This window comes from Myotis brandtii, unplaced genomic scaffold, assembly GCF_000412655.1.
Source record: "Myotis brandtii unplaced genomic scaffold, ASM41265v1 scaffold105, whole genome shotgun sequence".
NCBI classification, from domain to species: domain Eukaryota; kingdom Metazoa; phylum Chordata; class Mammalia; order Chiroptera; family Vespertilionidae; genus Myotis; species Myotis brandtii.
Genome location: NW_005353538.1, coordinates 1,665,541 through 1,688,808, shown reverse-complemented (window position 1 = coordinate 1,688,808; position 23,268 = coordinate 1,665,541). Strand labels below are relative to the sequence as shown.

At 51.4% G+C, this 23,268-nt stretch overlaps 2 protein-coding genes across 5 annotated transcripts in view; both read right to left on the bottom strand.

Annotated features, from left to right (window-relative positions):
• Positions 1-4,338, bottom strand: part of AMICA1 (adhesion molecule, interacts with CXADR antigen 1) — a 42,223-nt gene extending 37,885 nt beyond the window's left edge. Inside the window, exons 1-2 of one of the 3 annotated variants that reach the window (XM_005856796.2) lie at positions 4,168-4,338; positions 3,445-3,563 (exon numbers count right to left, since the gene is read on the bottom strand). The gene's annotated coding sequence lies outside the window, so the exon portion shown is untranslated. Of the gene's footprint in view, positions 1-2,606; positions 2,915-2,961; positions 3,248-3,444; positions 3,564-4,167 lie in introns of those variants that run through there. The other 2 variants (XM_014539154.1, XM_014539142.1) reach the window with 2 other exon arrangements.
• A 2,624-nt stretch (positions 4,339-6,962) lies between these two features.
• The window catches only part of MPZL3 (myelin protein zero-like 3), a 20,365-nt gene continuing 4,059 nt past the window's right edge, over positions 6,963-23,268 (bottom strand). The window contains exons 2-6 of one of the 2 annotated variants that reach the window (XM_014539161.1): positions 18,724-18,890; positions 15,055-15,265; positions 12,414-12,579; positions 10,782-10,842; positions 6,963-7,107 (exon numbers count right to left, since the gene is read on the bottom strand). In XM_014539161.1, the coding sequence (XP_014394647.1) occupies positions 7,060-7,107; positions 10,782-10,842; positions 12,414-12,579; positions 15,055-15,265; positions 18,724-18,890 (653 nt within the window). In that variant the 3' untranslated portion in view covers positions 6,963-7,059. The remainder of the gene's footprint in view (positions 7,108-10,781; positions 10,843-12,413; positions 12,580-15,054; positions 15,266-18,723; positions 18,891-23,268) is intronic. The other variant, XM_014539163.1, reaches the window with a different exon arrangement.

Below are 23,268 nucleotides of genomic sequence, written 5' to 3'. Positions count from 1 at the left end.
AGACCCTCAAAAATCCAAGTATAACTTTGGACTCCCCCAAAACTTAACTACTAATAGCATTTTTATAACATACAAAGTATGTATTAATCGACTGTTTGTTATTAAAAAGTGCTAGTAAAAATAATAAGAGAAAATATAGTTACAGCTCTATACATATTTATTTTAAAGACTACATATAAGTGGACCCACACAGTCCAAATTCATGTTGTTCAGGGGTCAACTATTTATACACATCAGCCCTCAAATAACCTCATTTTTTTTCAACATCATTTCATTTATAATGTTGATTTTTTTAACAATGATTCCCACCTGTCCGGTGTGGCTCAGTGGTTGAGCATCAACCTATGAACCAGGAGGCCACAGTTCTACTTCCAGTCAGGGCACATGCCCGGGTTGTGGGCTCAATCCCCAGTGTAGGGCATGCAGGAGGCAGCTGATCAATGATTCTCTCTCATCATTGATGTTTCTATCTCTCTCTCCCTCTCCCTTCCTCTCTGAAATCAATAAAAATGTGTATATTTTTAAAAAATGATTCCCAGCCAGGGCCACTGTCTGTGAAGTTCGCACTTCTCCCCATATCTGTGCGGGTTTTCTCTAGGGAGTCTGGTTTCCTCCCACATCCCAAAGCTGGGCTCGTTAGGTTAACTGGCACAGCTCCATTGTCCTGTGCTGCGCAGGTGGGTGTGGGTGTGTGTGGTCCTGTGATGGAAGGGGTCCTGTCCAGGGTGGTTCCTTCCTTGCCCATGAGCTGCAGCGATAGACACAGCCACCTGCGACCCTGAACTGGAGAAAGTGATCTGGAAAGTAATTATCTTACTAGTTTTTATCAATCTTTCCTAAATGTATGTGTAGCTCACTTTTATTTCAATGTTTAATATCAGAAGTGTTTGGGTCTTTATTTAGACGTTAGGTGATGCTTTCGTGAGTAGGAATATGCTGTAAGAATGTAACTCTTGATTATATCAATCTATAGCAAGATCAGTTTCAGTATACATCATTTCCTTTAAAGTCACAGTTACCAAGAACTTATTGATGACATGAAGTAAGGACATACAGTATATAAAATAAATCTCAGTCTTTAAAAATCCAGAAAAGCATTCAGATGCACCTTAATAATAACAGACTCCCTTTGAATTCTCAACTTCTGCCCTGCTTCCTTCTCCACAGACTGATTTATCTCCTCAGCAGATATCTTTGAGATAAATTCTACAGAGTAAGTTGTCTCCTACCTTGGCTAAATGTTCCGACCTGAGCTCATGGCTCTTGCAGTTATAATAACTGGCAAATATCTATCACTCCTGGGGAGTTGTAACTCAGGATCCACTTCCCTATCATTAAACGTGTAGGGGAGTTGTTATCTTTGACCCAATTATGACAGAAAAAAATCTTCAGAAAAGAGACTCAGAACAGTAAGACCCCCACATATTTCATTACAAGACAAAATCGGGAGAGGTGCTGTCTCAAAGTGCCCGCCCCTCGTAAGGACAACCAACCACTGAGCAAAAGCACTGCACAGCCTGCCCTTCTCCACAGCCGTCCGCCTGCCTTCTGCGTGCCCTTCAGGGTCTCCAACGGCCTTAGATATATGAGTCCACACAACAGCCATGAGGCATGAACCTCTTAAAATATGTCCTCGTTTTTCCTATTAAGACCATTTAATGCAGACTGATGGGTTACAGGCTTCTTGAACACCGTCTAGGTTACAGCCGTCAACCCTCTACTATCAGTGAGGCAGGAGCGTAAGAAGCTGGGAAAATTCCTGGGCAAGTGCAACCGGGAAACTGAGACGAGATCATTAAACAAGGCCAAACAATTTGAACACTTTACAGTGACTCTATCTTCCCTAACCAAGGCCACTTGAGAGCAAATGGTTTATACCTCCCCTCCCTAACCAGAGAACACAGAGCTTAAATCACGCTGGTCAGGCAGACAGATAACAAAGACCCAATTTACGCCATTTGTGCCAGCCAAACCCAAGGACAGATGGAGTCAGGGGAACAAATAACCAAAACAACAACAACTAGAGCAGCCGTGGGCAAACTACGGCCCGCGGGCCGGATCCGGCCCGTTTGAAATGAATAAAACTAAAAAAAAAAAAGACCGTACCCTTTTATGTAATGATGTTTACTTTGAATTTATGTTAGTTCACACAAACACTCCATCCATGCTTTTGTTCCGGCCCTCCGGTCCAGTTTAAGAACCCATTGTGGCCCTCGAGTCAAAAAGTTTGCCCACCCCTGAACTAGAGCCAGACAGACCCAAGATAAAAGTAAGGCGGTGAAGGTGACCAGAGAATAATCCCAAACTCCCCTATAGGCTCACCGTGAAGTATCAACATTTCGAAGGCCACACCTGGGAAACTAATGAATATTCTGTAAGACCCTCCCCTGAGACCTCCCTAGGACTCCCGCCAGCAGAGATATAAAAACCCTCCAAACAAAGGCCCAGCACACCTGGCCTCTTCTCAGGCATGGACTGTTTACTTTCTCTCTCCTCAACTCTCAGGGTCCCCACAAGACCTGCTCTCTGGGGTGCAGCAGGCAGCAGCAGTTCATCCCAAGCTGACCCCAGCTGAACCCGTCTCCAAGGCCCCCTTCCTGACTTACCAGTGAGCTGACAGCAGCCTGTGTGGCTCACTCCTGTCCCTGTCACTTGTGCTTCCCAGTGAGTTCACGCAGCCCAGTGTGGCTCACTTCTTTCCTACTCTTTACGGAGCTAAGCACAGCCCCGTCTGGCTCGCTCCTGCTGCGACTTCTACCTAAGCCTTCCTGTCTCTGACCCAGCTCTGATGAACACACTCACAATCACCTGGACTCGCATTGTGAAATCTTTCCCGCACGCGGTCAGGAACCCACACCCTCCGGGCCGGCCTCAGCAGACCGCTCCGCCCAGTGTCCGTCGGGTGACAGAAGGGGACCTGGAAGTCTTACCCCTGCTCATCCTCCCGACCAGGTGACCTACCCCTGCCACACCCATCGTTCCCGAGGCCAGGGCTACACAGAGGTGGCGAGCACGGACACGGCCTGGCTCTCTTGCAAGGTCTACGTCCCTGGCTCCTTGAGGTTAAACGTTAGTCTGTCTCAGGCTGAGAGGGAACAACAGGGAAGGAGAGTCCCGCCATAAGGCCCAAGACAGCCGCCGGGCTCTGCCTGAAGCCGCAAGTGTGTGGTTTTCTGCACTGAGCTGAGCTTCAAAGCTTATCATCACCATTTACTCTTCTATTAAGAGCAAACCTCACTCCTCTGTTCTGAGGTCTTCACAGAAGTCACTCTCCACTGCAGAAAGGCAACTGCACCCCCGCCAGGCGGCCTCTGATGGTCCCCCCACCCGGAGCCTGAGGTCTGTGATCGAGGCCTCGCCATCCCAAAGGGCTACCGCTAAGGTTCAGCTCCTTCCGAGAAGAAAGTGCAATTGCTGCTCAGGAAACACAAAGCAGCCACTTACCTGAGAGGAGGCCGCCCCGAGTGTCTGACAGCCACCGCTCGCTGCAGCCGCTGGGGTCTGATGCCCCCGGCGCCAGGGAGGTGTGGTCAGAGCAGGCAGATGCGTGCGTCCCGAGGTGGCTGCGGAGGCAAAACAGGAACCTCTGCGTGCAGGTTCTCCTTTCCGTCTCTGGCCCGCTACCCCGTTTTCGTGAATGCTCCCAGGGGAAATCCCTCTAGGAGAGCTGAGGGTCCCTCCGCCAGGTCAGCAGCTCTCCGAGGGGGTCCTGAGTGGCATCGGCAAGCACCCCTGAGTGAGCAGTCAGCCTCGTGCACACAACGTGCAATACATTGAAGATGAACACAGAACGCGTTTAGAATATACCCACCTCTCTGATCTCTCCCACGACACCCAGTGCCCCGCTCACCACCCACCTGCCGTTTCCTCTGCCTACACGCATCCCCCAGAAGCCCCGGGGGTGACCTGCACACCCCAGATAAGAACTCAAGGCTTCTTTGCTTCAGGAATCTTTTGCTTTTAAATCACCGCTTCCCAATCGGTGTTCCCACAGGCAGGCCTTCTCCCGCCGCCCCGCCGGGCGCGCCCGGTGCCGCTTGCTCTTCCCAAGGACTATGCCCGCGGGTCCTCAGCAGCGGTGCTGGGAGCCAGCCTTTCCCTAATGCGCCCGCATGGCCCGCTGCATGCCACCAACACTGGGACCCGAGGATTTAAAAATCCCTGAACCTTAGCAGCCGCTCCAGCCTTAGGAGCGGGGCCTCGCTGCTCCGTCCGCGCAGGCCTCGCCGGAGAGCAGCTCAGGAGCCGCTGCTCGATGTGAAAGCCACAAACCTGCCCCTTTCATACGGCAGTTCTCATCTCACATGTCAATATGCACCAGAAAGTGCCGAGACGGTCATTAACTGATGTGGCAAAGAGATCGAGGGCTACGCAGCCGCTCCAGCCTTAGGAGCGGGGCCTCGCTGCTCCGTCCGCGCAGGCCTCGCCGGAGAGCAGCTCAGGAGCCGCTGCTCGATGCTAAAGCCACAAACCTGCCCCTTTCATACGGCAGTTCTCATCTCACATGTCAATATGCACCAGAAAGTGCCGAGACGGTCATTAACTGATGTGGCAAAGAGATCAAGGGCTAAGTAAGGTGTCTGCGCACACGGCACATCCTCCTACCGAGACAGAAACAAAAACCGCAGGGAAATGGCAGTTCCGTCCAACAGCGCAGCGCGGGCCACAGGTGGAGCGGCCTCTTCTGCTGCGAAGGCGCACGCGGTGCGACAAGATGGCAGCCTGGACCCGCCCCGTGGCTCTCCACGGCGCCCCTGGGACCCTAAAGGAGTGACACCCAGAACCTGCCGACTAGGGATGTGGCCCCCAGTTTTCAAGGCAGGAACGTGCCCCTCGGAGCCCCCGTGCAGAGATGAGCTGCTTCCCAAGAAGCCGCTGGCCACAGGCTTGTGTGAGCTCACACTCTGACGGAATTAAGGGGTCAACGCACAAAACTCATCACGTAACCGCACAGAAAGGCTTCGTCGGCCAGGGACTTCTGAAGGCCCTCAGCCCCTGCAGACGGCAGGGTTCAATTCCTCTTCTAGACCAGCCTGGCCTCTAGTGTGACAAAACCTCATGGGCTTCGGGAAGAAAAAGAGGGAGACTGGCACCCAGGCCATGCCAGAGCCGCGGGTTAAAACCAGCCCTTTCCCTCCTTCCATCCTGGGGAAGCCGCTGTCCAGCTGCTCTGCTCCTGTGAGGGGAGCGGTGCCTGCCCCTCGGGGAGGAGGAAGCTGGCGGCCGTGCTGTGAGGTGAGCACAGGCCCAGGCAGCAGCTGAGCCACCAGCTTGCTCTCCCCCGTGAAGGGCGCTGTTGTTCATTTCTGGAGGAAGGAACTGGTTCAAACCACGACCAAGGCCACAAAACAACATGACTGCGGAACCCCCAGGGCCTTTTGTCTAAGGTGACAGACATATCACACGGGCCTGCCCTCCACACAGGCCCGAAGGAAATGACAAGCAAACGCAGCGAAAACAGGTTCCTCCTTCAATGGGATGTGGACTTGGCGGGGTTCCCGTCACAGCAGCTCGCTGTCGGAGAAACGAGGACCCACAGAAGGGCCGCCTCGCCGTGAGAGCTCTATCTGGCAGTCCCCCCGTGGCCCCGTGATTTCTTACTGTTCACACTGCTCTCCTCTCCGTGAGCGGCCTCTGACAACCACCTCCCCACCAAGCAGGCCCAGACGGAGGTGTAACTGCTGGAAATGTAAACTGCGAACCCTGCCTTGCCACTTCGACCTCCTCGCCCGACCAGGGTCCATCGTGATGTCTACGAACCAACCAGACTCTCATCTGTGGACCAGGATAGCAAAGGAGGGCGGGGCAAGCCCAAGAGGCAGAGCTAACAACCCACAATTTATAACCAGATCTGGGCAAAAACTGTAAAGGTGGTTTTTCATGACGTCCAGTGTACGGTGCCGTCCTAGGGACACCGCCCGCCACCTGGGAGGCGCGTGGAGGGACCGCCCTGTGAAAGCGAAGATGGGAGGAGGCATCGTTTCACTGTCAGAACCGAGACGTGAACCCATCGCTCTGGCACAGGGGGCGGCCTGTCGTCCTTCCTGACGGGCCGCACACTCCCTAACGGCTTAGAGAAACCCCAGGCGGCGTCTGCAGGAAGTGGGGGCCGCTGGTGAAAGGTCTCAGAGACCAGAAGGGGGAGTGTAGCTTATGCACAACACCACTTCCCTGTCTCCCACGTTACAGACCAACAGTCTGTCAGTGCCTCAGCTCACGCAGACTTGGTGCATTTTAGAAATCAAAGACGTTCTGAAGAGTAACACGGGTTAAAAGAATATTTCATTGTAAATAACCGGTAAAATTACTCTATACAGTCCCGCAGAATCTGCTGAAGGGTTTTTCTTGCCTCGGATCTTAAAAGTCAAGAAGGAAGCCAGCGGTAAGAGAGTGAAATGACAAACTGCGCCCGGCAGGACAAAAGGAAGGCCTCCCTCTGCCTCGCCGCCCCTGTCCCTTTACTTCGCTGGGGAGCCGGGTCAGAGCGTGGCTCCTGGTCCGACCACCAGGGAGGCAGATGCCGTCCACGCCACGTCGCCCACATAACTGCCGATGCGTCGCTGAGCGGCGAGGGCAGGCCGTGTGCTCACTCACAGCTGAAAATGTTCCCGGAGCAAAACCAGAGAACGCTTATCCCCAACGCGTCCCGTCCGCCAGCACATCAGGAACCCCGAGCTCCATTTCCTTCCAAATAAAAGGCTCTGGCATCAGCAGTGTGGCTAACAGGTAGGGCTCTCCCTCAAATAACGGGAAGAGAAGGTGTAATACATCTAGAGCACGGCGAAATAAAGTCTCTCTCCTCAGGAAAAGGGTTCCTTCATTCGATTAGAGGATGCGTGACTAAGGGGGTCGTTAGGAGTCTCTTCTGCAAGTTTCTGAGCAGTTCATAAATCCAACAGGAAATCGCCAGTCAGTAACTGGTCCCTAAAGTCTTTACTGATGGGTTCCAGAGCCCTCCGTCCCGACTGTCCGGCCGGCTCCACTCCTCCGAGGGCTTCCGTGCCGGGGGCGATGCTTCTCAGTGATTCGGTGATTCTCCTGACGTTCTGCAAACTCCCCTCAGTACGTGTCCTCATAGTCTGAGTCCTGGAGAGGAAAGGGCAGCGGCTGCGGTGAGTACGGGAAGTATCATTAGAGTCAGAATTTAGCCAATGGCCACACATTAGGACCCCCCAAAGGAACCCAGTTTGGGGCAACATCAACATGAGGTGGCACTGGCTCAATCCACCTACATGGTCTCATGGCGAATTTCTGCTTTGAAACCCTAAGCGTTCCCTTTTCCTCGGCGAATACTTTTTAAAACCTCAGCACTCATAGGAAGGCGCCCAGAGGCTGCAGAACGTGCAGGGCTGTGGCCTGGCGTTTAGGCCAGGAGTCAGGCTCCCTCTGAGTTTCATTCCCTTGCTGGCTGGGTGACCCTGAGTCTCACTCTTTAACTTCTCTAAGCCTCAGTTTCCTCATCTGTAAAATGGGGATAATAAAAATACTGACACCACATAGAACAGCTCCGAAAACGGCATGAGACCATGTCTGTAACTCACTAAACACTGCCTGGCTCTTGGTAAGCTAAGCGCCCGTATTCCAACTTGTACTCACTGCTTTGAACCTCAAGCGGGCCGTTTGGCGCTCCCCGCACACCACACTTCTGCAGGCCATTCATTCTCCTGTTCTCCTAGATGACTGCGCATACCTTCCCCTCTCCCGAACCTCCAAAGCCGCCTCCTCACTCTCTTTGCAGCTGATGATCTTGCTTCCTCCCATCATGGGAACAGAGAAGCAGTCGGTAGTGAACTTCCGCAAGCTCCCATCACCATAGTTACCGACCCCCTGCATCTAGGCCCACCTACTTGCCCTTCCCGGCTCTGCCGAAGGATATACTGCCCTGCTCTTATCTAAGCCAACGTCTTCACTGGCGCACTAGCGCCTGGAGTCCGCCAGGGCCCTTACCTCTCAAGGGCAGAGCCTATTTTTCCTTCCTGCCACTTCCTCTCCTCTCACATACAAATGTGCTCTCAATTCTCCCATCTTAAACGGAAAGCAACTCTCAACACCCACTCCCTCACCTAGTGCCCGATTTCGATGCCTCCCTCCACGGAAACCCCATGAAACACTGTACACCCAGTGTAACCAGCAACATGCCTGGTCCAGCTTTCACCCCACTTTCCCTGAAGCTGCTTTGGCCAAAGTCACCCATCACCCTCACAACCCAGGTCATCCAAGAATCAACGCTCATGTCACTCAACCCAACTCAGAGCGACTGGCACCCCGTTCTCTTTCCTTTTCAAACACTCTCTTCACTGGTCCCCAGAGTCCACTCCCCCGGTCCTCCCGTACCTCAGTGCACAGTCCTTCCAGCCTCCTTTGCTGACTCCCCTTCCTCTCCCCACTCTGCCCGCCTTGGAGAAGCCCAGGCCTCAGGCCTTGGGCGTCCACTCTGTCTATACTCATTTCCAGGGTGGAAACAGCTCTCCCAGTCTCTGTCTGCTATTGGCACCTATGCCTGTATCGCCAGTCTAGACCTCTCTTCTGAACTTTATACTTAGAGAACCAACTGCTACTCCACATCTCACCTGGGTGTTTAACAAGTGTTTCAAACACCATCCACCCAAACCAGGCTCTGGCTCTTCCTCCTAAAGCTGTTGCCCCTCAGAGTTGTACATACTAGAAAGCAGCAACTCTGTTCTACTCCTTGTTCAAGTCCAGGGCCTTGACTCCTCATTCTTTCACACAGACATGCAACCCACCAGTAACATCGCTGGCTTTACCTTCAAACTATAATCAGAACACAGTCACTTCTCACCACCACCACCCTGACCCCAACCAACACCCTCTCCTCTCACTGGCATTGTTGCTAAAGTCTCCTAACCGGGCTCGCTGGTTCCTTCGTGGTCCCTTACCACCTAGGCTCAACCCAGAAGCCAGAACGAGCCTTTTAAAACATACATCAGTTCACAATCTGTCAAAAACCACCAATGGATTCTATTTCATTAAAAACAAATGTCCAACTCATTACAATCCCTACAACGTCTACAAGAAATGACATTATGTCTCTGAAGAAAAAGGGGTGGGCAAAAGGAGCTTCACAGTTGTGAGCACATAAAACAGCTTATTCTTGTATTATTATTTATCTACTAAGTGTGCTTTCTTATTATTTTCTGTATCCTTACTTATGATTTATCTGTTAGGTAATGATGGCTGGTAATTTCAACAATGACCAACAAAAGTGGAAACAAACATCATGGGGGTGCCAGAAGGAGAAGATAGAGAGCAAGAAATTGAAAACCTATTTGAAAAAATAGTGACAGAAAAGTTGCTTAACCTGGTGAAAGAAATAGACTTATAAGTCCAGGAAGCACAGAGAGGCCCAAACAAGAGGAACCCAAAGAGGCCCACACCAAGACACATCATAATTAAAATGCCAAGGATTAAAGACAAAGAGAGACTCTTAAAAGCAGCAAGAGAAAAGCAGTTCGTTACCTGCAAGGGAGCCCATATGACTGTCAGCTGACTTCTCAACAAAAACTATGCAGGCAGAGGCCAGGGCAAGAAATACTCAAAGTGATGGAAAGTAAGAACCTACAACCATCAGACTGTCGGCACCTGGGAAATGCTGCTCTCACTCTGATGGGGACGCAGCTACTGGGAGGCCCCAGAGACCAGAGGAGGGACTTGAACCTCCTCCGTGCAGAGCTCGGTCTCCTTGGGAAGGAAGAGAAGAGGCTCCGGGTTGACGTGTGGTGGGAAGTAGAGAGGGCCGGCGTTTGCACCGTCCGCAGTCACGTGCAGACGTGGTGGAGGTGTCACACGGGCTTCCCTGACAAGATGAGGTCTGTGCACACGCACTGCCCCATCAATGTCGATTCGGGAGGATGGCTCTCTTGTGGAAATCAGAAGTTTCTTGGGGGGAAAGTACACCCACAGGGGTCAAATGGGGTCAGGCGTTGCTTGTTCAGTATCTCAAGCCCAGAAAGATTAGTCGATTCTTGAAGGAAATGACATTGAACTTGTATCAAATTCAGCTGCTTTGATTCAGTGAGCCACAACAGTTAAAGCAAGATCAGAAAATGTTTGGATGGTATCTATGTTTCTTTAAAAAGGACCAGTTCCACAGGCTGATGAATAAGATCTAAGTTGTCCAGCTATAGAAACAGCAAGATGCCAGGTGATTCCTCAGACAATTTGCAATATTTTAAAGATGCAATGCCCGGCCGGTGTGGTTCAGTGGCTAAGCATCACAGTTTGATTCCTGGTCAGGGCACAGGCCTGGGTTGCGGGCTCGATCCCCAGTGTGGGGCGCGCAGGAAGCAGCCAATCAATGATTCTCTCTCATCATGGATGTTTCTATCTCTCTCTCCCTCTCCCTTCCTCTCTGAAATCAATAAAAATATATTTTTTTAAAAGATGCAATGAAAGCCATGTAATGAAGGAAAAACCCGAGGGTCTGCAGAAAAGTTCGATTCCGGGCTCTGGATGCAGCCGGTCCAAGTCTCCTGGAGTGAGCGCAGGGCAGAGGACACCCTCCAACAGCAGGTCCCCGTCACCAGCGGAGACGGCGCCGCGGAGCCCCTACCCCAGTCCAAAGCCACCACTGTGCCCAGGAGACAGAAGACAAAACACAACCGTCAGAGCTGAGGGACTCCCCTGAACCCTAACAGACCTCGGTTGCCACCATGCTCTGGACCTACCGGCACGACCCTCTGCGGCCACCGAAGGCAAAGGGTCCCCATAAATGAGCCAAGAAGCGACCCAGGAACAGGGCACAGAAGAGGAGCGTGGCTTACCAAGCACTCGGCACAGCGGACGCAGAGCCTCGCCATGCAGTCTTCCTCCTCTTGGTCAGTGCTGCAAAACAGGACACCCCCCCCCCCCCCAAACCATCACTGGCTCCGCACGGCACAGCAGGCACTGAGGTCCACAGCTCTGCTGTCAGACCCGGCTCTGCCATCTTCGGCAGGGTGCCTGGCAGGTGACTTCAGCTCCGGCACTGTTTCCTCATCTATAAAATGCAGATATTAGCCTGGCCGGCGTGACTCAGGGGTTGAGCATCGACCTATGAACTAGAAGGTCATGGTTTGATTCCCCGTCAGGGCACATGCCTGCGTTGTAGGCTCCATCCCCAGTGTGAGGCGTTCAGGAGGCAGCTGATACATGATTCTCTCTCATCATTGATGTTTCTATCTCTCCCTCTCCCTCTCCCTTTCTCTCTGAAAACAATTTTAAAAATGTATTTTAAAAAATTATTGGCTTTAACAAATAAAAATAAATAATAAAATGCAGATATTACATCTATGCTTAAAGCACAGTGGTTAGGAGTAAATGAAAAATAAATACACATCAAACACATACCACAGTGCCTGGCACATAGTAAGTGCTCAATAAATGGGAGCTGGTCACAGCCACTCCTTTAGAAATGTACGGAGCACCAGGCATGCCTGAGGCCTCGTGCTGGGCGGGGGACAAGGCCATCACTAGAGCACAGCCCCTGGGAGTGTCCCCGCCTCCTGGGGTGAGAGGCCTGCTGAGCCGTAGAAGCTCGCAGCATTCAAGGCCACCAGGGTTTGAACAGTGGAGGTAACTGCTGTGGAGCAAAGAGGAGGAGTGACTCCTCCCTCTGAAGCTCAGGAAAACTCAAGAGAAGGGACGTTGCCACTGGGTCTTGGAGGGTGAGGAAGAGCGTTCCAGCGAAAGAGGGAAAGGAGGAGGGGACCCAGGGGAGAGAGGAGGGTGTGGCGGGAGACGGGTGCCCGGAGTGCAGCTTGAGGAGAGAAGACAGAAGCTCGCTGTGGCTGGAACGCGGAGCGCACGGGAAGTGGCCGGGAACACGGCGGCTGTGGGAATCCTGCTGGTTCTGAAGGAACGAGGCATCTACTTCACAATTTAAGTTCAGAACCAAAGGACCCATCGTCTGATTTCCAGAGCAGGAAGCTCGTACCTGCTATCACCCCCACCTTTCCCCCAATCTGCCCCCAGGTTTCACTTTCAGCCTCCCGTCCAGTACTGCTCCCCAGAACTAGCCTCTTCGAGGGAAGAGTTCAAAAACCAAACCGAGAAGACAAACGTCACGTGGTCTCACTGAGGAACCTAATGAGCAAAAGGACTTGACCAACCAAATCAGACCCGAAGCAGGAGGCCTGGGACAACTGGCACCTCGATGTGGGTGGGGCGAGAAGAGACAAACCCAAGGACTTACATACTTACATGCATAGCCCAATGGGGGTGGGAGGGAGGGTAGGAGATATCTGTAATACTATCAACAATAAAAAACATATTAAAAATAAAAAAAGGACATTTCACCAGCAGAACTAAGCTTAGCTGGGAGTAAGAAAAGCAAGGAGGCAGGGGCCTGGCACCGTCCACAAGGCAGGGATCTGACAGGGTTAGGGTTCACCGCTCGGGGCTCCGGCTGCACTTACTCATCTGAAACCTCTATGGACGACTTCTTGTAGCCGGACTTGCTCCTCTTCCTCAGCCCCGCAGACTTCCTCGCCATTCTCACCAGCAGCAGAGCCACCACCACCGCCGAGGGGACGAAGACGAGGATGGAGAGGAGAGCCACGGAGGACAGCATGGTGCCGAAGCCTACGGGAGGAGCAGGCAGAGGAGGCCCTGCAGACATGTTCCTTTGACATGAGATGGGTCTCACTTTTGCACTCACACTTTTCTCGTAACAAAAGGAATAGCTTCAACAGACAGAAAGGTAAGAACTAAACACGCAAAACGGGTAAAAACTTACCCGGAATCCTACTACCTAGTCCAGTGATGGCGAACCTTTTGAGCTCGGAGTGTCAGCATTTTGAAAAACCCTAACTTAACTCTGGTGCCGTGTCACATATAGAAATTTTTTGATATTTGCAACCATAGTGAAACAAAGGCTTATATTTTTGATATTTATTTTATATATTTAAGTGCCATTTAACAAAGAAAAATCAACCAAAAAAATGAGTTCACGTGTCACCTCTGACACGCGTGTCATAGGTTCGCCATCACTGCCCTAGAGTAACGCTTTGTCATCTACCCATTCCATCTGCTTCCTAAGACACGTGACTAGGGTCTGCAATAGGGAGGACAGTGCGTGTTTTTAAAAGTGTGAGTCATATTTTATGTATCATTCCCAACCCCTAGTTACTTACTACACAAGTACCTTATATGTCAGTAAAGGTTCCTTCCAGATCTGACCTTTCATAAAAATATTTTTTATTGGCTTTTAGAGATAGAGGAAGGGAGAGAGATAGAGAGATAGAGACAAACATCATCCATCGGCTACCTCCTGCACTGGGGACCGAGCCCACAACTGGGGCATGTGCCCTGACCGGGAATCGAACTGGTGACCTCTTGGTTTCTGGGTCGACGTTCAACTGCTGAGCCACACCGCCAGGCGAGACCTTTTTAATGGCTGCGTAGTATTCTATCGCCGTGTGGTTTACGGACTCAGCCCTCGAGTGCTGAACATTCAAGTCCCCCCCTTCTCTGAAGTTACGAATGACATTATGATGATCACCCTTGTACATAAACCTTCATGTTGAGCTCTATTTCTTTAAGGTAACTTTCTGAACGGAATTCTAGATGGAAGAGTGCCCACCGTTAAGACACCCGATTCACACTGCCAGCTGTCTTCCAGAGACACTGTGTCACTTCTGCTCCCACCACCAGGAGGAAGGTGCTCAGGCCTTTGAAATGTATGGGTGATTGTCTTTAAAAAAATCAGATAGTCCTGTATCTCTAAGCCTTCGGTTCAAATCCAACCAAGGGCTGGGATGCCACTCGTCCCCAGGAAGTGAGGCAGATTAAAAGGGAGTCCTTAGCCTGTTCTCCTGTCACTGAAAGGCAACTGCTGGTCTTCACAGCACAAAGGCCCTGCCTCCACCACGGGGCGGGGGGACCCTCCATCACGGGGCAGGGGGCCTCTTCAGGACCCAGGCAAGTACATGTCTCATCACTGAGGATGAGAACACATTAGGGAAACCAGATGACTTCTACTTCACAGAGATAACCATCCTCCGTTTACTCAAGGATTTGTCACACATTGTTCACAAGACCCCTGGTCACCTGAAGTCTAAAACAACAAAGAGAAATGGAGAAACTATGACAATATCTGAAGAAAGACTTCAGTTTGGCCCTAGGCGGTGTGGCTCAGTGGATACAGCATCGGCCTGCGGACTGCAAGGTCCCGGGTTCGATTCTGGTCAAGGGCTCATGCCTCGGCTGCAGGCTCGATTCCCGGCCCCAGTCAGGGCACCTGGGGGAGGCAACCAATCGATGCATCTCTCTGATGCGTCTCTCTCACATCGATGTCTCTCTTTCTCTGTCTCTCCCTCCCTCCCTTCCACTCTCTCTAAAAGTCAATGGGAAAATATCCTCGGGTGAGGATTCACAAAAGAAGGAAAAAGAAAAACGTCGGTTTGTAGAATAAAGATTAAAAAGTGCATCCTAATGGACAACTCAACTGGCTTAAGACAGGTGGCTCCGCTGGCATGGTCTCTCCCCAGAGCGCAGCCCCACGCCCTCAGGGGCTGGAGGAGGCTCACCCCTCTCTGACTGTGAGCCCCTCAGGGCGGTGGGCTCACCCCTCTCTGACTGTGAGCCCCTCAGGGCGGTGGGCTCACCCCTCTCTGTGACTGTGAGCCCCTCAGGGCGGTGGGCTCACCCCTCTCTGTGACTGTGAGCCCCTCAGGGCGGTGGGCTCACCCCTCTCTGTGACTGTGAGCCCCTCAGGGCGGTGGGCTCACCCCTCTCTGTGACTGTGAGCCCCTCAGGGCGGTGGGCTCACCCCTCTCTGTGACTGTGAGCCCCTCAGGGCGGTGGGCTCACCCCTCTCTGTGACTGTGAGCCCCTCAGGGCGGTGGGCTCACCCCTCTCTGTGACTGTGAGCCCCTCAGGGCGGTGGGCTCACCCCTCTCTGTGACTGTGAGCCCCTCAGGGCGGTGGGCTCACCCCTCTCTGTGACTGTGAGCCCCTCAGGGCGGTGGGCTCACCCCTCTCTGTGACAGTGAGCCCCTCAGGGCGGTGGGCTCACCCCTCTCTGTGACAGTGAGCCCCTCAGGGCGGTGGGCTCACCCCTCTCTGTGACTGTGAGCTCCGTTGCGGGAATGTTATGGTGCACGTCTGGGGGGTTCTTCACGGCGCAGCTGAAGGTCCCGTTGTCCCTGGTGGTGGGGTTGCTTATGCTTATGGACGCGTCCCCTTTGTACACGTCTCCGACCCAGGAGATCCGGTCGCGAAACGTGCCTGCGGTGCTGGGGTACTGGAAGGACTGGTAGTGGAAAATCTAAGAAAGCAGCACAGGAGAGAAACAGTTAATTCGAAAAACGCAACGACAACGGAAAGCTTAGAGGTCTCAAGTAAAATAAGGTGTGTCAGGGGCCTTCTCCATTGAGCACTGTTTTATACTTGGTTTGCCTCCATCCTGTAGGTTCACAGAGGCCAAGGAAACAGAGGCAGGCCTGACGGAAGGCTTCCCCCGCACCCTGGAGCCTCTTCCATGTCTCCCTCAAGTCCTGAAGCAGGAGCTCTCGAAGGGGGGCGATCTCGCCTCAGAGGACACCGGGCAATGTCTGGGGACAGTTTTGCTTGTCGCAACAGGGGGAGTGCTGCTGCCATCCAGTGGATGCAGGGCAGGATCTTACTAAAATCCTACGATGGCCCGGCCGGCGTGGCTCAGTGATTGAGCGTCGACCTATGAACCAGAAGGTCACAGTTCAATTCCCAGTCAGGACACACGCCTGAATTGCAGGCTCGATCCCCAGTGTGGGGCGTGCAGGAGGCAGCCGATCAATGATTCTCTCATCATGGATGTTTCTATCTCTTTCTCCCTCTCCCTTCCTATCTGACATCAATAAAAAAATAGATTTAAAAACAAAAATAAAATAAAATCCTATGATGCCTAGAAGAGCCTCCACCACAAAAAGTCCTCCAGCTCAGAATGGCAGCAGTGCCAAAGTTGAGAAACCCTTTTCCAAAGTAGCATCTAATCCTATATAATAAAAGGCTAATATGCAAATTGTCCCCTCGACTGGGAGTTCGACCAGGGGGTGGGGCCGGCCAACCGCCGGAGACCCCTCCCCCGTGCCGGCCCAGTCCCATCTGCCTGATCTGGGCGGGCAGGCTGGGCCCCACCCGTGCACAAATTCATGCACCAGGCCTCTAGTCTTCGTCTAACACTGTAGGGTTTACAAATGACTCCTATGCGTTTGCCCATTTGAGCCTCATAACAACTACATTTGGGGCAAGTATAATTCTTCCAAATTTATAGAAAGGGAAACAAGGTCCAGAACAAAAAACTAAGTGAGTTATCAAAGGCCCATGGCCAGTAAGTGAAACAGGGGGATTTCCGTATATTTTCAAAATCACCAGGAGGGTATGATATAACCGAGCCTCTCTCAAGTTACCTGTCTTGGCAATTAACAAAAGTCCGGCTGATGCATGATCAGCACTCAGTCCTACTTGTGGCCAAGGGCAGAGGGAAGTAAGGCGTGTGCTGAATCACAACACCGCTGCCTCAGGAGGGTGACTGGGCGCTTCCCAGCAAAGCACCTACGTGCACCTGCTGGTGGCCCGGCGGGTCCTGCGACACCACACGATCATCTCAGGCGGGAGTCTGGCTGTCCCCTTTCTCTGCTTACTTGGCACCTCCCCACTTCGGAACCACTGCCCAATTGTGAAGAGCAACTTCCCAGAGAAGATGCTGAATCAGTTATGGGTCCCTTGTTCATGCATTCATCCAACAACTACGTACTGCACACCTACTGTGTGCTATGCCAAAGGAGATAATGGGAGCCACAGAAGCACGGGCCCTGCTCTCATGGAGTCTGCAGTCTGGTGGGAAACACAGGCATTAATAAATAACAACATGTGTGCTCTGTGTTCCACAAAGGGACACAGAGCATGCTTACTGCTGCCCTAGCCCGTGTGTGTGCTCTGTGTTCCACAAAGGGACACAGAGCATGCCTACTGCTGCCCTGGCCCGTGTGGCTCAGTGGATAGAGTGTTGGCCTGCAGATCAAAGGGTCCCGGGCTCTATTCCAGTCAAGGTCACGAATCTCGGTTGCAGGCTCCTCCCCAGCCCAGGCCCTGGTCAGAGCGCATGCAGGAGGCAACCAATCATGCAGGAGGCAACCAATCAATGTGTTTCGATATTTCTCTCTGTCCTTCCCTCTCTCTTACACTTTCTGGGAAAATATCCTTGGGTGAGGATTAAAAGAGAAAAAGAATACCTACTGCTGATGATCAGCATCAACATAAAAGAAAGGGTCTGAAACTCCTTACTGACCAAACAAGGCCTGCTGTGCACTTAGAGACGGATGTGACCTCGAATTCCAAGTTCAGTTGAGGTGTAAATCCTGGTTAGTCTGCCAGCACGTAACTGCAGCATCACTTCGTGTGCCTTTAAAGGCCCAGGAACTCCGAGCTGGTGAACGGGCTTCCTGACCAGCTCACAGGAAGTGCCACGCAAGAACCCTTGCTGTTTGCATCTGAGGTTTCTGACCCAAGAAAATCCCCCTTGCTTCTTCTGTCCTACTTTTGGCCCCGGGGCAGAGCGAAACAAGGCCAGCCACAGTTTCCAACCACTCAAAATAAAGTGAACTATTTTAAATTTAAAGAAAAAAAGGACCATGAATACAGCCTGGTTTCCTTCACCAGAGCCACCTGCCTAACCCCAAGCTTCCTGGCATTCAACAAGGACTCCTAACACAAAATGCAAAGCTACACGTTAAAATCAATCGGAAAGTTTTCCCAATGAAGGAAACAGGAAAGCAGATTAAAGGGACTTCCAATACTACAGTCCTATACACAGCTGACATCCACATTCCTGACCGCAGCTACCCTGAGCTGAGGGTGCTGCTGGAGACATAACAAGGGGGTTTGTTTGTTTGTTTGTTGTTGTTAATCCTCACCCGAGGATATTTTTCCATTGATCTTTTATAGAGAGAGAGGAAAAGACAGAGAATAACATCATTGTGAGAGAGACTCGTCGATTGGTTGCCTCCTGCACATGCCCCGACTAGGGCCCAGGCCAGGAGGAGTCTTTAACCGAGGTACGTGCCCTTGACCGGAATCGAACCTGGGACCCTTCAGTCCAAGGGCCGACCCTCTATCCACGGAGCCAAACCAGCCAGGGCAAGAGAAAGGGCTTTTTAACTAGACCTCCACATGGGATCTGAACCATAAATGCAGTCTATATGTGACACAAGGATACTGCTCCTACTATTAACAGACCATCTGTCACCGACAGCATCTGTCAGTCATCAAAGGAACCACCTAAATCAGTGCTGAGGTTTACACTACGGGCGCCGCCAGCGGATCCACAGAGCACAGGTCCAGAGCAGACACGCCCACTGAGGCCACCTGGGCGGCAGGACGTGAGCAGCTGTGAGAGAGGGATGCCTGCGCTGGGACCCAGAGAACCTTTCTCCCCACCGGTCCTGCAGGACCACTGAGCACACGGAACCTGAAAACGAAGCTATGAAGCCAGGCCAACAGAAACCACCAAGAGGGAGCACGTCCAGCCACATGTCCTCTGAACTTGGGACGAGCTCTTTCCTGTCGCTTATTTGCAACTCTTGCAGCGAAGAATGAACAGCCTCATGTGACCCAGCGACGGTCGGGCAGCTGACGCACATCCTCCAGTCTGAGACGGACGGTGGAGGGGCGCCTGGACTCGAGGTGAAAGGGTCCCCAGCTGCGGAGCACAGGAGACGCGAGGACAGCTGTTTGCCACACACTTACTGACTCTGTGCGGCTGCTGCTGGGGGGCCGGTAGGTCCAATCTATGGTGAGCTTGTCAGTGACAGACGACGTCGACTTGAAAAAGCATTTCAACTTGATCTTCTCTCCAACGTAACCCCGGACATGCGCATCCACTTTAATCTCCAAGGTGAGGACCGTGTGAACACCTGATCAAAGCAAGCCAGACATTGGAAATGTGTTCATTTGGAATATAGAGATGACTGAACGATATAAACGTGCTACTTATCGTTTTTCAGGCTCTCATAAACACTATCGCAACGAACACCTCCCCGTGCCAGCCCGGGGACCAGGCGTGGACATCCACGTCCATCACGGGCAGTGTTTTTGTCGTTTTACAACATGAAGTCGTAGGAGGAATGCTGGGTGAAACTGTAAAAGTGGGTTTTCCCAAACACAGATGCGTGGCTGGACTGGTGCGAACAAGTGGGTCAGCCCACAGCACGCCAAGCGGCACCACCACCCACGCCCCTCACACTCCTCCAGGAACGTGTCGCTATTGTGGTCTGAGGGACTTCCCCCAGGACAGCGTGGCTGCAACCTGCAGCTGCCACTGCCTCAACCACCGGCACAGTGCGAATAGGAAAAAAAAAACAGGACTTTATTTTTTGGTTTGTGTGTGTATGTGTGTTTTGTTTGTTTGTTTTTCAAAAAATCATATAAAACTGCCCTAAGGTTCTATCTAGCTTTGTTTTGGTTTTTCGGTCTTAAAGCTGGTTAATGACTCACACATCCACTAAAAGTAAACCAGGGCACCCTAGCCGGTTTGACTCAGTGGATAGAGTGTCGGCCTGCAGGCTGAAGGGTCCCGTGTTCGACTCTGGTCAAGGTCACAAGCTTGGGTTGCAGGCTGGATCCCCAGTGGGGGGCCTGCAGGAGGCAGCCAATCAACGATTCTCTCTCATCATTGATGTTTCTATCTCTCTCCCTTTCTCTTCCTCTCTGAAATCAATAAAATATATTAAAGAAAAGAAAATTTTAAAAGTAAACTAGGGGGAGGAAAACAAAACAACCTAATGCATTCTAAAATCTATCTATCTGCAGGCAGTCCTCGGGTTACGTTGGACTCAACGTACGTCGTTTCATGGTTACATCGCCATCTCCCACCTAAACTAATAAAAGGGAAATATGCTAATTAAACCGGGAGACCTTCCAGACAAAGCCAGAAATAAGTAAGCGTCATTCAATGGATTATTAAAAAGTCAAAAGAAATTTGAGGGTCTTTACTTCATGTTGTATGAATTTCGTGTTTAAAAGAAAAACCCGAAGAGCCATTCAACTGTATTTGTTGAAGAGAGTCAATGTATTTTTGAATGAGAGAAAATTGAAGAATATTGGATGCTAAAAAATCACAAAAATAAATTTTTTAAGTTCAAACCATATAAATGCTGCAGTAAGAGAATAATTTTATGCCAATTACTTCAATGTCAATAGAAAGGACACCAGATGCTATTTGAGTAGAATTGTGCATGATATGAGAAGTATTGTTAACATTTTCAATAGAATAATTTATGTTCTGCTTCAACTTTGAATAAACTTTGCACTTATGTACAAATGTCCACCAAAGTACAAATACCAGTGATTTTTCTTACTCGCTGCTAACTCAAAAAGTCTCTGCAAAAGCTTTCTGTTTCTGAAGTTTCATCTGAAGGTATTTTACTCATAATACCAAACCTTTTTCATAAGAAAACTATTGCACAGGCAAAGGAAAAATGTTTTCCTGCATTGTCATCAACTGCTTCTATGGCCATGCTGTAAAAATATTTAGATATTTTAGAATGGATGATTTAGATTTACCACTTTGATCTTTGATGATCTCTGTAATATTAAAGGGTACTATTACCATTTTTATGCAAGCACTTTGAAATTCGCTTGCAATTTTGAAATCAGGAAATACTTTTGATAGTACATTCAAACAGTCATTTGAGATGAAAGAGTAATGCCTTTCATAGTGTAGAAGGTCATTAAAACTTCTACCATGACTGTTCTATTTTCTTTATCGGAATTTCTCAATAAAAAAGTGTTGTTGTTTTTTTCACTGTCATTGGTACTCATTGAGGAAATCATACCAGGTTCATCTCTCATGCTCAGCCTTTAGTATATGCTGTTTATATCTATATTGAATGAAGTATTGCATACTGCACACAAAGCTTTAGAAGGACTTGTTCCTCATTTAATAAATGTCCACTGTTCATAAAAGTCATCAAAACATTTACACTTGTGTTTAGGCATTTTGAGGTTTAAATATCTATCTATATATAAAACCCTAATATGCAAATAGTCCGAATGGCGGAACAACCGAACAACCGACCAACTGGTTTATATGACGTGCGCTGGAACATGGTGGCCATTGGCCATGGCAGAATGGTGGAGCAGGTGAGCAGGGTTGCCAGACCAAGGTGGGGCACTGGTCACTGTCATCGGGGTATGCCTCTGGTGGTTACTGAAAATTCTGTGCTTCTGTGTGTCATGGTCCTGCTAGGCACTCACACCTGCTATTGGCGCCAGCCCCACTCACACCTGCTGCTGGCACCCAGCGCCAGTCCCAATCGCTTGGTGCCGTCAGCAGGTGGAAGCGGCGGCTGCTGGCCCAGATTGTCTCTGCGGGCTCCTCCACTGCCCCCTGCTCCTGAGGGGTGATCGGGGCAGCAGCTGCCACTCGCACCTGCTGCTGGTACCAGCCCCCATCGCTCCGCGCTGTCAGCGGGTGTGAGCGGGGCCGCCGCCGTTAGCACATGGGAGTAGCAGCAATGGGGGTGCTGGCAGACAGGGGACCAGGGGCCATGGCAGGAGGGGCCGGGCGGGGCACAGAGGATGGGTCAAGACCTGCCCCTGTGCCCACTGTGGCCCACAGTTCCTTTCAAGGTGCACAAATGCATGCACTGGGCCCCTAGTGTAAAAATAAAAGCCCTGGCCAGTTGCCCAGTGGTTAGAGTGTCAGCCTGCAGACCGAAGGATCATGGGTTCGATTCCTCAGGTACCTCAGTTGCAGGTTCCCCAGCCCCCATTGGGGCAAGTGGGAGAGGCAACTAACTGATGTGTCTGATAAACCAGGAGACACAGTTCGATTCTCGGTCAGGACACATGCCAGGTTGTGGGCTCGATCCCCAGTAGGGGGCGTGCAGGAGGCAGCCGATGGATTGTTCTCTCTCATCATTGATGTTTCTTTCCCTCTCCCTCTCTCTTCCTCTCTGACATCAATAAAAATATATATTTTTAAAGTAAAAATAAGATATCATTTTTAAATTCTCTAGAGACTTACTCCTTCCAAAACCACCTCACATATCCAGCTCTGAAGCTCCACCCCCCACAAGAGTGGGCCCTTTCTTCTGACCGATCCCCTCTGCCTCGGAGAACAGTGAGCGGAACTCTGTCTCCCACGTGGGAGCCGGCTTTGAGGAAAGCAGCTGCTGGGGCTGTTTCTTGCTCCTTCTCTAAGCAATGGCCCAGGCTCTGGGCTCACAGAGCAGGAGGCTGAAGGCAGCAGCCACATGACCCCAAAGCCAAGCTCTCCAGGCAGCAGCCGGGGCGCATCCCGGCCCATCGCTCACCGGCCCTGTGCCCTTAGCAAGTTACTTTCCTGCTTCAGTTCCTCGCTCTGTGAGGATGATCACAGCACGGCTCCCAGCAGCTCGGGAGGAATACATGAGTTAAGACACGTACAGCCCGAGAAGCCCAACCCACCCAGAGCGAGTGCGCCACGCTCCATCAGAGCCGCCTCGTCACTGCCGCCTCGGTCCTGCCCACGCTCCCAGACAGGCGGCCCTAGGCAGGCGTCCCAGCCAGGCCTGCCCTTCCGCTGCCTCAAGCCCTTCTTCCTGCTCCTCTCCAGACAATCCAGTCCGTTCACATTCCTCTGGAAGGAGGACACCAGGGCTGCTCACAGCTCTGCTAAGACCTGACCCGCCCCACGATGACAGTGAGGATGACAGTGACTTCTGGTTCGCCCACAGCGTCCTCTCTGCGGCCAGGCGCCCCCGTCAATGCCTCTGGGATGCAGTGCTGCCTGGAAGGCCTCCATCCCTCCGCCCAGCTCTCTCCGGGGACCTCACTCTTGAGCCACCTTGAATCACTCACGAAGCAGCTGAGAAAATGCAAGGTGGGAATGGATGGGTAAACTACGCTCTCCCGGACCCCAGTCCTTTCTTCTAAAGCATAAACGTAGCATTTTAACGTGTGGGTTTAGAATTAGACAGATCGGGGCTTCGATTTCTAGCCCAGCCACTTTCTAGCTGTAAGTCCTGGATCACAGTCACCTAATCTGCTCAAGCCCGTTTCCTCTGTTGGCAAATGGGAATAACAAGACCTATTTCACAGGATCGCGGGGAGGAGGCAATGAGATCAAATAATAACCACAAAACTCGCAACACAGCACCTGAAACAGAAGCTTTCCATAGAGGTTATTATCATTAAAATAAACGTCACAGACATTCAAAACCCTCCAAGAATTCTCTATCGGGCTGTAGAATAAAATCCAAATAGCGACGCCCTGACTCAAACCTTTGCTTCTCCACCCCACCCACCCCC